The 15,912-nt window shown below is 33.9% G+C and overlaps 2 protein-coding genes across 4 annotated transcripts in view; one reads left to right on the forward strand and one right to left on the reverse strand.

Annotated features, from left to right (window-relative positions):
• The window catches only part of LOC117204811 (tudor domain-containing protein 1), a 308,397-nt gene that overhangs the window by 1,876 nt on the left and 290,609 nt on the right, over positions 1–15,912 (reverse strand). For all 3 annotated transcript variants that reach the window (XM_033442570.1, XM_033442569.1, XM_033442571.1), the window contains 17 exons: positions 8,570–8,794; positions 7,125–7,249; positions 5,692–5,840; positions 5,253–5,321; positions 4,697–4,849; positions 4,195–4,474; positions 3,873–4,029; positions 3,688–3,801; positions 3,335–3,440; positions 2,867–3,036; positions 2,547–2,782; positions 1,683–2,286; positions 1,259–1,407; positions 805–1,160; positions 516–691; positions 317–436; positions 128–238 (listed from right to left, as the gene is read on the reverse strand). In XM_033442570.1, coding sequence (XP_033298461.1) covers positions 128–238; positions 317–436; positions 516–691; positions 805–1,160; positions 1,259–1,407; positions 1,683–2,286; positions 2,547–2,782; positions 2,867–3,036; positions 3,335–3,440; positions 3,688–3,801; positions 3,873–4,029; positions 4,195–4,474; positions 4,697–4,849; positions 5,253–5,321; positions 5,692–5,840; positions 7,125–7,249; positions 8,570–8,794 — 3,300 coding nt within the window. The remainder of the gene's footprint in view (positions 1–127; positions 239–316; positions 437–515; positions 692–804; positions 1,161–1,258; positions 1,408–1,682; positions 2,287–2,546; positions 2,783–2,866; positions 3,037–3,334; positions 3,441–3,687; positions 3,802–3,872; positions 4,030–4,194; positions 4,475–4,696; positions 4,850–5,252; positions 5,322–5,691; positions 5,841–7,124; positions 7,250–8,569; positions 8,795–15,912) is intronic.
• Positions 10,660–15,912, forward strand: part of LOC117204814 — a 113,948-nt gene continuing 108,695 nt past the window's right edge. The window contains exon 1 of the mRNA XM_033442575.1: positions 10,660–11,265. Within this exon, the coding sequence (XP_033298466.1) occupies positions 11,205–11,265 (61 nt within the window). The 5' untranslated portion in view covers positions 10,660–11,204. The remainder of the gene's footprint in view (positions 11,266–15,912) is intronic.

Here is a 15,912-nt window from a genome sequence, read left to right on the forward strand (position 1 = left end):
AATAAAACTGAAACTTAATTATTTTATCAAATTTTAAACATTGTAAACGTTTTTCCTATTTTATAAGCATTGTCAAATTATATTAATTTTATTGTTGAATGAAGTTTGTTTTGGCAACATTACTCACATTGAGGTAATTTTCACTTCTATAAGTGATTGTGACTTCGCATTCCTGTTCAATGAGAAGCTTATGTATTCTATCTAAATCTTCTGTTGCCCACATTCCACTCTCAGTCCCCTATTAAAGTAAATTTAATCAATAATTTTAGAACATATTGATTAATAGATAATATATGGAATCATTTAAATTATTTACCGGATTTAAACCTTCGATCAAACATTTTGTGCATTGAATTGGAATATCTTCTAAGATAACTTCTTTCTTTAAATCTTCAGTTGTACATTGCTCTATGTTTCCATAGTCTACAAATTCTACCTATAATAAATATATTTCGTAAAGTATTACAACACATATATACTTTGTAATTGAACAAATGATGGGAATAAACTTTTACATTAATTATGTCGTTTCCTTGAATCCCCACTACTTTTCCTCGGTACCATTTTTTATTTAGATGATACTGTGCAATACATGGATCTCCCACAGCCCATACAGTATCATAAAGTTCAATTGAACGATTACTGTATATTTTTTCTAATTTCATTTCTATATATTCTAATATTTTACTACCTAAGAAAAGAGGAATATAATAAGAATATAAGAATGAAGTATATTATATGTTTACTATTAAATTTATTACGTTGTATCTTTTAATAGAGTTAATTTAAAAAGTATATACGTACTACCCGTTTTGGAATGAAGATAAAGAAAGCCGCTATGATCTATGTATGTCGGTATAGCAATAAATGTATCTTCATTTATTGGTTCTACTGGTAACCAAGCTGACGATAAAAGTTTCGGAACGTTACCAAGTATTTCTTCCATGTTCTCATAAATTTGATTATTGAAATCAGAAGTTAAATGATACAATATTGGCTTCGATGTCGCTGTAGTAGCTGTTATCTCCGTGGGCTCATTGGAGCAATTATTAATTTCAAGCCACTTCACGCTTGATTCATATTTCGTTAATCTTTCAAATTTCTTCATTAATTGTCGTTTCAATTCAATTGCTAAAATTTTATCTCTTTTTTTCGCATACCTGGACATTTTTAAGCGTGTGTAAATCAACTTTTTAAGAGGAAAAAATTGGGTAGGAGAATACTATTATTTTAGAGAATATTTGAAGCGATGACGTACTCCTTCACGGGTAATGCTACTCCTTTTTCAACCAACATTCTATTGATAGAATTAATTTCATATCTTGTTGGTGCCAATGGCCCGTCCATTTTTACTTCTTTAATCCATAATTCAACCGGTATTGCAGAATCTTCCATATCTTCGTCTTCCTATAAAATGGCGGAGGAAATACATGGCATTAAAAGGTAATCACATTACGAAGATGTAAAATAAATAACAAACAAATTTATAATGTACAATCTATATAATAGTACTTAATCTGTTCGTATCATGCATTATAATGGTCAGTAGAAGTAAAACTTTTGTTTTACGAACAAGATAAAAAATATTATATGCGATACTATTTAAATAAGATAGATATAAAAAAATTCAGTGTTTTTCTTAACTAATATATTTTTTTCACTTATTTGTGATTAATGTTTACCAATTTAGATATGTAGAATTTGGAAGTCTGATTGTTATCTATGATTTCGCGCAATTTCTCACAAGACAACGATGGCCACGTGGTGGATCCTCCGCAGGGCAATATACCCGTTAGCTTTATCTTAAAAACGTACGTTGATATCTTAGAAAACAGGGGATACAACGGTTGTATGTCATTTGTCGATACAGTTTCTTCGACTCCTATGTCATATAAAAATGCGACTACTGTATCGTTTGATTTAATATCAACGATTCGGCCACGATAATACATGCCATTTCTTGTAAAATAAACTGCACAAGTAGCACCCTTGGTCCAAGTATCTTGTTTTTCGGGACGATACTTGCTATAAAATTCTTGCATCTGTTTTATCATTAGTTCCACGTCGCTCTGATCGCACGCGGCGTCAGAAACGTAAATGTTGTCTGGAGACTGCACTTGGTGTATTTGAACTTTTATTTTGAAAGGATCTTCATTTTCTTCTATGACTTTCTTCATGTTTTCGTTTATTGGACTATTGTAATATTGATCAGATAATTCTAAATAACTAACATCCTTCTTTTTTTTCGTTTTTAAATCGAATGTAGTCATTGTTGTATTGTGCGGGCTATGTCATAAAATAAAAGAAACATATATTTATTATCATAACATTTGTATAATACGTTTAATATTTATATTAAATATAATAATTATATTTTTAATATTTTTCTGATTATTTTTAATAAATTGATTTTAGATTTAAGATTTTAGATTTCAAAAACAATATCGATAATATAAAAATGAAAAATAAGAAAGAGAGAGAGAGAGAGAGAGAGAAGGGATGATAATTAATGTTTTAAAAGCGTTGTTAGTTGTTCAATTATTTACCTAGAAATGATGTATGTTGCTAGGCACTTTTGTACTAGTAAGTCAGCGACATTAATACTGTCATCATGTGTAAACATGGCAACGTTATATGTATCTCCGAATTGATTATAAGGGATAACTTTGAAATTTGACTTCATATCCATTAGAAATTTCTTTATGAATTCCTTAGTTTCCGGCTCCCATTGGTTTTTATTGTTAAATCGTGGCTTTATGTTTCTTAATGAAATTCTTACAGCCTGACGGTGAATAAACGATATTTTGCTTCAGAAGAGAATTATATATAAGACAATTAGAACTAAAGATACATATCAATAAATTACTTGTGTTCTGCAGGACATGTATTTTCTTGGAAGAGCTCTGATGGCATCGTAACTTAATATCAATGTATATCCTAAGTCCACGTAGAAAACTTTTATAGTGTTCTCGGTAACTTCGCGTATGAGCCCTCTGTGCCAATATCCATCGACTCCTCGTGCAGCACACGGTAAATCTGTGTAAAGAAGGACACGCGTAATTAATTATTCAATCAAAGGAATATTTCACCGCGCAATACGATTGGACATTTTAGAAGGTAATTTCTAGGTAGCTTCTTCTATGTTAAGAATCTATTAGGCTACATATTTTGTGAATTATAAAAAGAATTTTTGTAAGATCTCAATTCTAAAATATATAGTTGTATACTTTACTGTATAATATTTAATAGCGTGGTAGTACACTCTGGTATTTTATATTTTATAATATTTACTATTATCATTAAATATTTAATAAGAGTACTTTAGGAAATCTACCTTTACAAGGTGCAAAGATAATATAATCAGTGGCAGATATATTTTTTTCGTAATCATTCATCATTTCTTGTTGCATTTTGTGAAAGGTATATCTATTTGCGTGTGTCTGTAACATAAATATTAATTTATTAATTCCTACGTTTTTATTCATTTATTTATTTATTAAACGGAAAACTGATTATTAATAACTGACCGTAAATAATATCTATTAGTTCACTATCTATTAAAGCTATTCATTTACTATGTATTAATTTATATTAGTAATAGTAATAGTAAATTAAATATTAATCTACTATCAACTATTTAATAATTTACTGATAACTGAAGAAAGTAAATATTAACAAATTACGTACCCTTTGAACATATATACAACTAGGAGATTCGACAAATAGGATTTGAACATCCGAGTAGGTTTCTAGGTCTAACATTTCCTTAAAATACTTCCTTGTTGAGTCAGGATTCATTCTCTGTAAACAAGAGATCGATGATCAAATCATGCAGAGTAAAATTGAAACGTTTATGGACGGTTCGCAATTACCATTAATGTGTTTGGTGAAATGCAAGTGCCGTATTTCATATACGTTAAGGAGTCTTTCACAGATATTAAACCCGAGTCTTTTGATGATATCACGCACAGATCGACGTAATAGGTATCACCGGTTATCATCTTGATGCACATCGATACTACAGAATTTCTAAAAATATACAATATAATAATAATGTAAAATATTATTGATACAATAATTAAAAGTAAATATGATTATTAATAAAAATTCTAAATAATATAATAAATAATAACAATAACAAATATAGTTACGATAATACAGTAACAATAACAAGTATAGTTTGGTTATACTTACGTGCAAACTAGTTTTTTAAAAACTCGAGTGGCATCGGGATGCCATTTACCATTATTAGGAACAATATCGAACAAAGTGCACCTAAGGGCCATCACCGGTAACATTGCATATTGTGGTATGATATTTCTTATTCTACTCAAAGGTACATTTTCCTCTTTCATGCCATAATCAATAAAGAACAGGCTATATCTTTCGTCATTGTTCATATCCGTTTTCTTCTCTATGACACGTGCACGGTACCAAACATTGTGTTTAGAGCACTGCGCGATGTACAGCGCATCTAGAAACAGAGATATATCGTTTTTAAAAGCAGGAAGCTTGAAAAATTGTAAAAAGCGATCATAATGTTGCATTTAGTAGTTCAGATAAATCGAATCCTACTAAGCGGTCATTTCATTATACAAAAGTTACGGAAAGGGTATTGTGTTTAATAAAAATTTTAAGAAAAATACGACCAAAGAAATGGGAAAGTTCAAACTTGAAGCAAGTGGAGTTATCGTACTTAAAGTTACTTCCGTTGGTATTACTCCTGTAGTAGTTGCCAGTGTAGCCAGTCCTTTGCTAAGATCCGATATTTTCTGTTGATTTTGTACTACCTGAACGTAAAAGCAAGAGGGGTCCACGATGTGGGTGACGTTGACCATCTCCGAGGATCCTTGAAACAAAAGAGAATAAATTAATCCTCCATATATAATATTATATAACTTAGAAGTTATATGCCCATGTATCCACATATCATTTATAAGTATCAGAACATCCACTGGTACTGCCCAAAATACAATATTTGACGTCGATCAATCAAGAAAACAATTGATCGATTAGAATTTTGTATCGTCGCAAACTAACGATCCGGATCGTATAATGAAAGTTGGTAGAAACTTAAACAAGTATCTACAAGAGTTATAGAAGAACGGCGTATTTTAACGATTACAATTATTTGGATAATTTTCGACAAATTATTTCTGACGAAAATATTACGTAAATTGCGATCTTTGCATAAACTTGCAAAGAACGTCCTAAGTGATATTCGTTATTAAGAAAAAGTTGTAGCTACGTACCAATACTAGTAAGACTATCGTCCGTTATGATGTTAGGTATAGTCTTCGGGGATGTTTCCTCATTTTCTACTAAAATAAACGATTTTCATTATGAGAAAATTTTCAACTAATAAAATTAAATTAATAAAATTATCAATTATTCGTTTCATAATACTATAGTCTACTCTTAAAATCAAAAAGTTTGCAACAATAAGGAGGGCAGCTCCAATATTTAAATTGTATTTATTCGAAGGGAAAGAAAGATTTAGGTTTCATATTTAAAAGTGCGAAAGTTTATTACACCAAGTGTTAGCTGATAATGAATTTATAGCATGTTTGATAAAGTATTCTGGTTTTGAGTTGGTCGTTGTTGGTTTATTCAAATTATTGGAAAGTGGAGCTGCCTCACCATTCAATTCTTTCCATTTTGAAAATTGATAATGAAGAAAATTAATATTACGCAAAGTAACAATCTCTTCGACCAATGGTTCTATCTCGTAATCCTTTGGTAGCAAATCCTTTTGTTGCAGACTGTAAATTGGCGTTTTCGGTATGTACACGCAGCAGTGTTTTTCTATGGTTTTAATGACGTTATTGTTGATGTCAAATCTGCGAAAAGAAGCGTTCATTCTTCTTAAGAAAATATGTTAGAGGATGTGTCGTTTAATTAAGAAATAACAGCTGCTTCGATGACCAAGTTACACTTAATCGCAATATAATGATTTAAAATTCAAGTAATATTACAGTGGCTCGTAAACATAAATAATTTTATTACAAATCTATAGGTTCTTTTTCATTGTTAATTATTCTATGTATTGGTATTGGTGTTATTTGCAGATGTGCAAATTTCATAAAAAATCTATCGATCCAATAGAATATTAAAGTCTCGATTGCATTCGAATTATCGCATACAAGCATCGAAAAGAAAAAAAAAACAGATTTGTTTTAATTAGTCGAAATCTCGGGGAGAAAATAACGTTCGTTCTGCTGGTTAAAAAAAAAAAAAAAAAAAGAAAAGGAGGAATATACCGAAGCCGCTTTAAAACGCAACCGTAGATACATTACGTTTTAATTAATTACTCTTACACCTCGAGTGCTCTCTCCATTCCCACCAGTTTCTTTTTCTGTCTTTCATTCTCTTTTCGTTCGGACATCTATAAGCTGCTTACGAATATAAACGACAGAGGATTTGTCTGACTCTGCACCATCGTCGGTGTCGAGGAAAATAAATCGTTCAATATGCACCGGAGATTTTGATTTATCAAAAGCTCTAGATTTTTCACTGTGTCGGAAAATCTCTGTGTACCGTACGAGAGCTGCAAGAACGTTAAGGAATACGATTTTGTTGTTCGACCGTTTTAATGTTGGAATCGAGATAAATATCGTGCTGGATCGACATCGATCACCTATTCAAACAATATAAAAACGTGTTAATAAATTTTATTCCTCGTTCGTTGTTTTCTTATTTCTCTTTATCAATTGTTTTTGAGACAATGGTAACCGAGACGAATGGAAGCAGATATTTGAGGCAACTGATGATAATTATGCGACAGATATATCCTCGATAAAATTCTATCATTTTATTAAAATTTTATTTCACTGTTTCGCTTTACTTTCAGAAATTTCATTATTTTACTTTATTTTTAAAAGCATTGGTTCGTCATTCCATCAAAGGATAGAACGAAGAGATTAGGAATGTTATATTTTCTAGTTTCTTTAAATCGTATGTTTGTTTTTAATCTTTAGCTGTTATCGAAGTTGAAGGTAAAAATTATTTTCTCGTTTCTCGCAGTCGGAAGTAAAAAAAGTTCGGAGAAAGGAAACGAGGAGTAAGTTAAAGAAACGAAAGTTAAAGAAGAGAAAAATATTGCACGAAAATGAAATATCACTTACTCGATTTTATTATTTTTATCAGTGTTTTGAATCAGATAGCATGGAATGTTGGTCATCGGTTCCAATTTTTTTATCACCTGCTGAATGTCTATGTGGTCGAGGTTGTTTTTGACCGATGTCGATATCTGAAACAGATTTTTTAGTGCGCCAATCGATCGTCTGATCTTTTACAGTAGCCTTTTAACATTTATCCACATATTTAATATCACCCTGATTTTTATGGACTTTGTGGAACAAGATAATTAGGCGTGTTATTTCCCTCGATAATAATAAATAACAAATCTTCATTAATATTCGATAATGTTTGCAAATCGTGTATTTAAATCGCTGGATATAAAAATTTAGCAAATATAAAAAAGAACTTTGTGCCTACAATTTTATTATTATAGATATCATATTTTTGTCCTAGAAAATTCTCGAAAAACGTCGCGAGGAACATTTTTAACGATTTTCGCTTATATTATAAAAATTTCGTAGCCGAAACTCTATAGACTAATCGAGGAAAATCTCGTTACGAGTGCAGGTATTCTCGTTTGTTGCGTACAGGTCAAACATTGGGTGAATAAAAGCGATAAAACTTCCCCGCGGACCTAATAATTATACCAATCAAGTTGAAATTGTGGATGCAATAATGCTTTGTTTAAAAACATATGTAGATATAATTTAGCCAACGAAATAGAGCACGTGAAACGTGATGTCGATTCTAAACTGAAAAATAGGAGATACTTGTAGCAAATTGAAATTTGAATATTTGATAAATCGTTTAACGTATCGTATAAATACATGATTTATATATAACATGATTTATAACACATATATTATAAATTACACGACAAATTCGAATATTTGTGATAAAAAGGCTCGTTACTGATTTACTGAACAACACATGAACATACAAACAAATAAGAGATTGTAACATAGTAACAAAATAATTTAGATGTTGAAAATGAGAAAACGGAGGAATACTTTACATTTCATTCATTATTACTTGTAACAAATGTATATAGATCAATTTTAGTTTAGTTTTACCATAAATCAATTAAAATTTGTTCGGTATCTGCTTCTTAAAAAAGAAAAAAACAAGCAAAGAAAACGTTTAGCCAGACATTTGTCACTACTGTACTAATACTGAGATGCTAAAAAAAATATATTTTTGCATTAAAATAGGTAACTTCACAAATCTTTAAATTGCAAAAGAAAAAAAGAAAATTCGAAATTTTTGATTATTCAGGACCAACCTTTTTTTAGCCTGTAAGAGAGATTATTTTTTATTAATAATTAATAATAGAAACACATTTCTTCGGATAGTTTAGCAAAGAAGATCGACTGTACTAAATTTTGAGACCAGTTTCACCGAAAACAAATATTGTTTAATTAATGAATAAATTATAAACACTACTAAAGGATTAAGTAGTGCATGTAAAAGTTTCAAATCGGGTACTTACCAGAATGGCAGATTGAAGTCGTTCTTCGTACTTCTTCAGCTGCGTGAAAATCTCGTTGATATTCTTGTTCTGCAAATTTGTATACTCCTGTAACGCATCAATGATCTGTTGCTCTGTATTTTGAAGAACACCATGCAAATAGGCGAAATGCTGTGTCACGGTCGCCTTTATACTGGCGATGTTCTGTATTTCTTCTATCGAGGTGGAGGATACAGACATCAGTTTCTGAAATGCAAACGCAAAAATACGTAAAAATCAATGTTAACGTTATATTGGAAAAGGAAATGTATGTACGGAATAGAAATTATTCCACCAAGAATCAACCTAATGATCTGTATTAATCCACTCACAAATTTTCTTTCAATCAATCTATGTTATATAATTTTCTTTTCCAACATTGCGATTGTGGAAGGAAATTTCAAGAATTTGCATTCGTCAAACACCAAACGTTAAAAATCAGTGTCTTAATTTAATCAGATACTAAATCCAGGTTTCTTTCATTCTTTCGATACGTTTCTTCCTAGCCTTATCACACTGACTGTTCGATGAGTTTCGTTGTTAAACGAAATGCTTTCGGTGATAAGCGAACCATGAATAATTCTCCACGTACACGTCCTTCGACATTAAGGTTCGAGCAAAGAGTAGATTTAAGGTCCGCGAATCGAAAGCGAAAGATCTTCATTGCCGAAAAACATCACCGTGAATCGTCAAACTCTTACAAAGAAGGAACCGTACAAATCGAACATCAAAGTTCCAACATCGAGACCAAGTTTCAAAATCCAGGCCAAGTGCCAACATCGTGACCAAGTTCCAGCTTGAAAATGTCTTCCTTAAGAATTTTTCTCACTGAACCACTATGATGAAGATCCTCGATAAACCGACTGCCGTAAAAATGTCCAAAACCTTGCCATTAAATTCGACGGTATTAAAGGTTTCGAGTATGCCAGCATCTGGCATGTCGACAAAGGCTGAAGCTAATGTCTGAGATATGCCAATACAGAGAACTCTACGATTTAAATGGACCACTGTCACCGGATCATAGCGAGGAATTCAATAAAACGTCATGTCCCGGTGAACGCTCGATGATAGTCGAAATAAAAATAGAGAAATCGCTTCATAAGACGTTCACGTGAAATTACACGTAACCAGAGGAAGCTGATGCAATACGCTGATTGATATTCGACCGGTCGTTCGGGTCGCATCTTAAGAAATCGAGGCGTCTTTAGCAATGACTACCGAGTGAAACGGTGCTCGAGTACGCTGATGCTGAGAATTTTTTAATTTTAGACGTCTGGAGTATGTACAAGAATGACACTCTTAAAGATAAATTGTGTTAGCTTCTTCTATTGAAGAGTAGAATTTCCAGTCGATTCACATTCAAATATAAATTTCGCATTTTAAGTGTTACATGTAACAAGATTATTAATATCGATAAATTCGACTTTCAGCGTCTGAAAGTCTGAACGTATTTAACATAGTATTCGTTTGTGATTTCGTGTCAGATTTTTTATATAAATCTGACGAAACTTGCAAAACCACCAAACGTCTCTAAAAATAAAAATAGGCGATTTAAATTCTTGTCCGTGTCACAGTTATAGACGACGTTAACAACTACAGAGGGCTAACTTTTTTGCATACCTTCAGTCGCTTTCGACAAATTTGTGTTTTTCTAGAAGTGAAAGATATCTCAAGTTTGTTAAAATATAATTTTAAATATAATTTAAAAAAAAATATAATTTTACGTTATACATATCCTTAAGGTATTACGAGAAATCCGTATTGTTTGCTAAAATGAGAGTGCAAGAGTCGAAATATGCTTCGAAGATCGCAGTAGAAGTAACGTCCATTAATTTCCTCGGCACAGTAGAACTTCATTTATCTGTACGAAATTTAAGATAATGGTCAATTAACTTTTGCTGCTTGAATTCGCTTATGCTGACACGTGAGCTCCTATTATGCGAATGAGAAGTAACGGGCAGTGAGAATAATTGGTGAGCTCCGATTATATATGAACTGCAATTACATAAACCGTCAGTCTGCCGACTAATTCAGATAAATGGAATTCTACTATAGTCGTTCGAGTTTCTGCACGAAACCGAGAGACGTCTTAAAAGATTAATCGTAGCTGTAAAGATCGAAGGATCTATAACTGTTAACCTTCGTTAACGACAAGCCCTGGTTCGCCTCCGGATGGGACCAGAATATCAACAACACACTACGATGACATCGGCGTCGTGCCGTCGTTTCGCCGTGAACTAGAAGGTCGTTCGAGCGACTTTCTAGAGGATGATCCGTGAAGGGAGAAGACTTATCTGTCGTGAAGGGAGAGCGGCACAGATCGGAATGGCAGGGAGTAAAGGAACAGAAGAGGTGGTCACAGTGTGTCGGTGCTTAACGTCGAACCAACGACCGAACAAACGCGCCTTTCCCCAGTCTTTCATGTCTCGAGGACCGGTTACCATCGTTGACTCCGTTGTCGGCCTCGTGTTCCGTGTTTCATTATTCGTGATCGGTTGTTTCCTGTGACTCTTGTTGACGGTGTTGAGGATGAGGTTGGTTCCTCGTCGAACCGTTGGGTCTTAGTTTCTAGAGCCTGTTGGAGGGTTTTGGGGACCAAGAGCAAACCGGAAGTACCATGCGGGTGTTCGACAACCTCTGCGCGCTGGGATACATCGCGTTCCTTTTGTTGCTTATCGGTGAGTCTCTTTTCATGATGATGATTCTCGATGTTTCTTGGTGGTTTATGTGTTGGCCAGTTTCATGAGTAATGTTATCTAATAGTGTTGATAGCGGTGTGAATGTCAACGACTTTACGTCGTTTCGTGTTCTAGCGTTAGATGCCACTGACGATATGCGACGAGTTACGAAAGTATTACCCTTGCAATTATCGAAGCCACATATTTCTTACGATATACAGTCTACTATAATTTAGCTTTCGATTCGTTTATTGGCAAATAGCAATTCGTCATAATGTAAATGAGAATTTTTAAGAAAACGTTGAATTCGATAATTAGGAGGATAATCGATTCATATTTTATTTATTTTGTTGAAAATATGCGAATGTGAAAGATACCTATCTTTTTTTTTCGGCTAATGTTATCTCTGGTTCCTATCGTGGATGATTAGTGCTCTTCATTAAATTTATGTGAACTTATTAAATTAAATTTATATAAATGTGAGGTGTTATATCTGATGTTTAAAACGATGTTGCAAGTAATAACCACAGGCAACCTCCTTATTGTGTCATAATTAATACATAATTTTATTTAATAATACTAATAAATGTTCTTCTCTGTATTGTATAAATATTATTATATTGTCTGGCTTATCAGATATTGCACGAACAATTGCTGCAGCATACATTTCAAATAGTGTTTCTTGTTTCGACTAAATACAACATCTGATATACCTGGCGTAATATTCTCTGTTTAAACAGAAGGATTAGAAAACGAGAATAAGCGAAGCAGAGTTACAACACTGTATGCCATGGAAATTGAAATAGGAAAGTAAAACAAATGCAGTCGCAAACATTTATGAAATCCATGATATTAGTTCGAATAATCAAGATCCTACCGTATTTGTTCCATCATCTATAAAATTCCCCTGGATATTAAAACGTAATGTCATATAGCGTGAAGTAATCGAAGTGATTAAAACATTACAGACACTGAACGAACGGAGGAAAATTCAAAGAAGAAATTTCTCGCGTAAATTCAAGCGTCTCGAGGTAGAAATTACGCGTGGCGGAGTTGCGCTTCGAGAAAGGAAAGTACCGCGAAATATTAGTGATGCAAGTCCATTGTCTCCGGAGCCCGGCATTCTGATTGCCTTCTGCCTCGCCGCACAGTAAACGGCCGCATAGACCTATTTCTAAGTCTGATATGTAACAAATTCTCACGAGTGTTAAACAGTCGATGGCCGAGTCCTAATATGGACAACTAATGCCACGCTTTCTCCATTCCTTTTAGCCTCTTGCCAATGCCGAACTCGTCGATTAATTTCGCGCCCACAACTACGCTATGATCGTTCCTCCGACACGTAAACCGCGAAAAATCAATTACCATTCCCCTTCTAACGAGGAACGAGGAGCTGCGGATCGTTCTCGAAGCAGGTGACTCGAGTGCTCGTGTAAATGAGCGGAGTTAGGTGTTGATGATGGAAAGTGATGTGAACGCGTCGATTGGAACAGGGGAAATTTTCGATTTGGTTCACCTCGTACGATGTTTTCTTATAGCGAAAAAATGTGTGACTTTCTTTCTATATCGACGCGATGGTCTCGAATGTCTAGTTTGAAATTCGAAGCTCGATGCTGGATGTTGGATGTTCGACTCTGAAGCGCAATATTTCGTAGCTTGAAGTTTGGTGTTGTGATCGCAGGACCTACAGCTCTAAAAGAACAACAACGACTTTAGTAGCTCGAAAGATTTGTTTCTTTCTTCCGAACTTAAACACAAAAATTATGATCCTCCCGATCATATATCAAACAACAAACTACGCTAAGAATTGTACAAAGTACAAAGTACAATTATTATCGCTTTCGTCTTCGTCCATCTTCCTTGTTTCGTCTTCCAGCAACGAAAATGTGACAAGGAAAGAGAGAGAGAGAGAGAGAGAGAGAAAGTGTGTGAGAGAGAGAGAAGGGGCCGCTGCAATCTCGTTTGCCCTGCTGAATCAGCCGCAGAGAATCCACTTTAACGTGTTCGCGGTGCGGAGCGTTAATTATACTACGTAAACAGTCAAAGGGAGTCCCCGAAGGAGGCGAAACGGGTGGAGGAGGTCGTGGCAAGATCTTGCTGGATACGAAAATTAAGTTCATCCTCGCCTCGCGATTCAAGTTTCGTTCCAGCCACTCTTTGCCTTCTTACTCGTGGTCGATATATCCATCTTCTCCTGGATCACCTTCTCACAGAGAAGGAGAGAGACAGAGAGACAGGAAGAGAAACAGAGAGAGAGAGAGAGGACAGTCTCTTATGAGGAAAGAGACAACGATCTCTTTTGAGAAAGAGAGAGAGAGAGAGAGAGAGAGAGAGAGAGAGAGAGAGAGAGACCAAACAGTTGGCTCGTCGTTGACGTTTAATTAGCGTTAGATTGATCGAGATCCGTATAAAACACGGAGACGATTAACCAGGAGGTCCGGAATTTATTTCACGATACTTAATCGCGCATACTCGATCGAGAGATCGACAGATCGGCTGTTTGAACCATCCGTGTTGATTTAGCTGGGCGAACGCGTTCCAACGAACGAAGACAGAAGTCTCGTTAATTCACCCATGCCCTTCTTTGCCCATGTAAACGCGATCTCACTTGATCGTGCAAATGTATACGTATCCACGGCTATTATTAATGACGAGCAGTTTGTCCGACGACGACACGAATACCAACGGAGCATTGGGATCGCTGGAGCTGATGCAATCTTCCCAACCTTTCTCGATGGTTCTTCAAACAAGTTCGTATTTACGTGGATCGTTACGTTCCAAGGAAAGGATCTTATTTTAAACGTTCTTCTCGTGTCGTAAGTCGTATTAAGTGATTATAGAAAAAAAAAAGAAAGAAAAAACGTGACATCGAGATTACGGACGTGTATCGTGGAATATTATTCGCGAGTGGATGGAAGATGGAAAGTTTGCAAGTTTTTTGCTTTCAGACGTTTCAGACTTCTTCATTGTAATGTAAATTACGCGATGATTAGGCGAATATCTATGCAAATTTATTTTTCTATAGATACAACTAAAGAAATGTAACCCGAGTAGAGATTTGTTACAGCCATTAAATATTATAACGAGTTCCATACAGCCATTGAATTAGAGTCACAAAAATATTGCTTTTTAAATTGCGATACTATGTCACGTATAAATAGTAAGTTGTTCTTGGTTACTCAGATCATTATTCAATACGTAGATGCTCGTGTAACTCGTGTAGCCATGAATTTGTTACGAGATTGCAAATCTAAATTTATCACAGAGTTCCATTGGTCGAAACACGTCCATGTTTATATAATTCTCTGTTTAATTTTATGATGTAAAGATTTTGGTTAAAATTTCCAATCGTAATATGTTGTATTTTTATTATTTATTGATTATTATCGGATAATTAGTATTTTTGCTGTTCCTTTTTATCTGCTTCAACGTAAATGAAACATGTGCGATTAGAGGAAACGTTCGTTTCATTTAAAACGATATTTATACGTCTGTAGGTGTAAAAGCTTTCGAATAGCGTGTTTTGAGTATAATAAACAAATAACGAAATTCGTGGTAAATAATAAATTGCTGCAACTTTGGTTATAATAATAGCCGATGATAATCGTAAAATGCTGAGATATTGATTCTATTAAATTGATGACAAACTTGTTTCCAATTTGCATTTAATTCTTATTAAAAATGGGGACTTCCAAAGGATTACATAGATATCAAAAATGTAAAAAAAAATGACGCTCTATTATCATTCACTTTCAAAAATTTAAAGTAATAGCATGCTATTATTTTACTTATTTTATCTATTTTAATGCCTATTCTATTTCTGTAACTTTACTTTTGGAGAACATAGCGATTTTATTGGTGAAATAAAAATCCTCGTTGATAGTCTAAGAATCTTTTATCTATTTTCTAATATTTCGATATGAAAAAATAATCTAATCTAAATAATCTAATCTTTCTTTTTAATAGGGAAATAAATAACAATTTAACTATCTAGAAATATTCATAATACGAGATTCATTATTTTCTGTTTTAAGAAAAATAAACAGATAATTATCTATTTCTCGTTTAGTAAATTATTAAATAAATTCGACTATGAATAACGCGAACCCCAAAACCCATTAAAGGATTACGTTCTACCCAAAACTGTCAGATAATATAGCAATATTATTTACAAAATAAAAATCGTATCATAATATTTTGTTTACTTTCTATTATTTCGTTACAAAAAGCAATTGCTTCCGATAAAACAGATAGGAACTTAACCATGCAGAAAGATTTATGTAGCAGTGGAAAAGTGGTGCGCTCGTGCACACGCGATCGCGCAAGGAAACGAACAGGTGCGAGGTGCGTTAAACGGGAAATGGGAACGAAATTTAAAAAATATCGCACGGAAAACGACATTTTTCGGACATCTCGACTAGACGAGGTTGTAGCCACGCAATCGATAATCTCGCTGGGGAACGTTTTTCGCGAATCTAAAAGCATCCATCATCATTATGCGCAACGTCTATGACTCGACGATCTTTCGCATGATAAATTGACAGAGCGATACCCATGGAGCATTACGTCTGAAAATCACGTATTTTTATGGCTATCCTCGGATAAACGTGTTTAAAGCGATCGAATGATGCGTCTGTCCGGGCGTCT

The sequence above is a fragment of the Bombus bifarius genome, unplaced genomic scaffold, assembly GCF_011952205.1.
Source record: "Bombus bifarius isolate JDL3187 unplaced genomic scaffold, Bbif_JDL3187 scf7180000007984, whole genome shotgun sequence".
Lineage (NCBI taxonomy): Eukaryota > Metazoa > Arthropoda > Insecta > Hymenoptera > Apidae > Bombus > Bombus bifarius.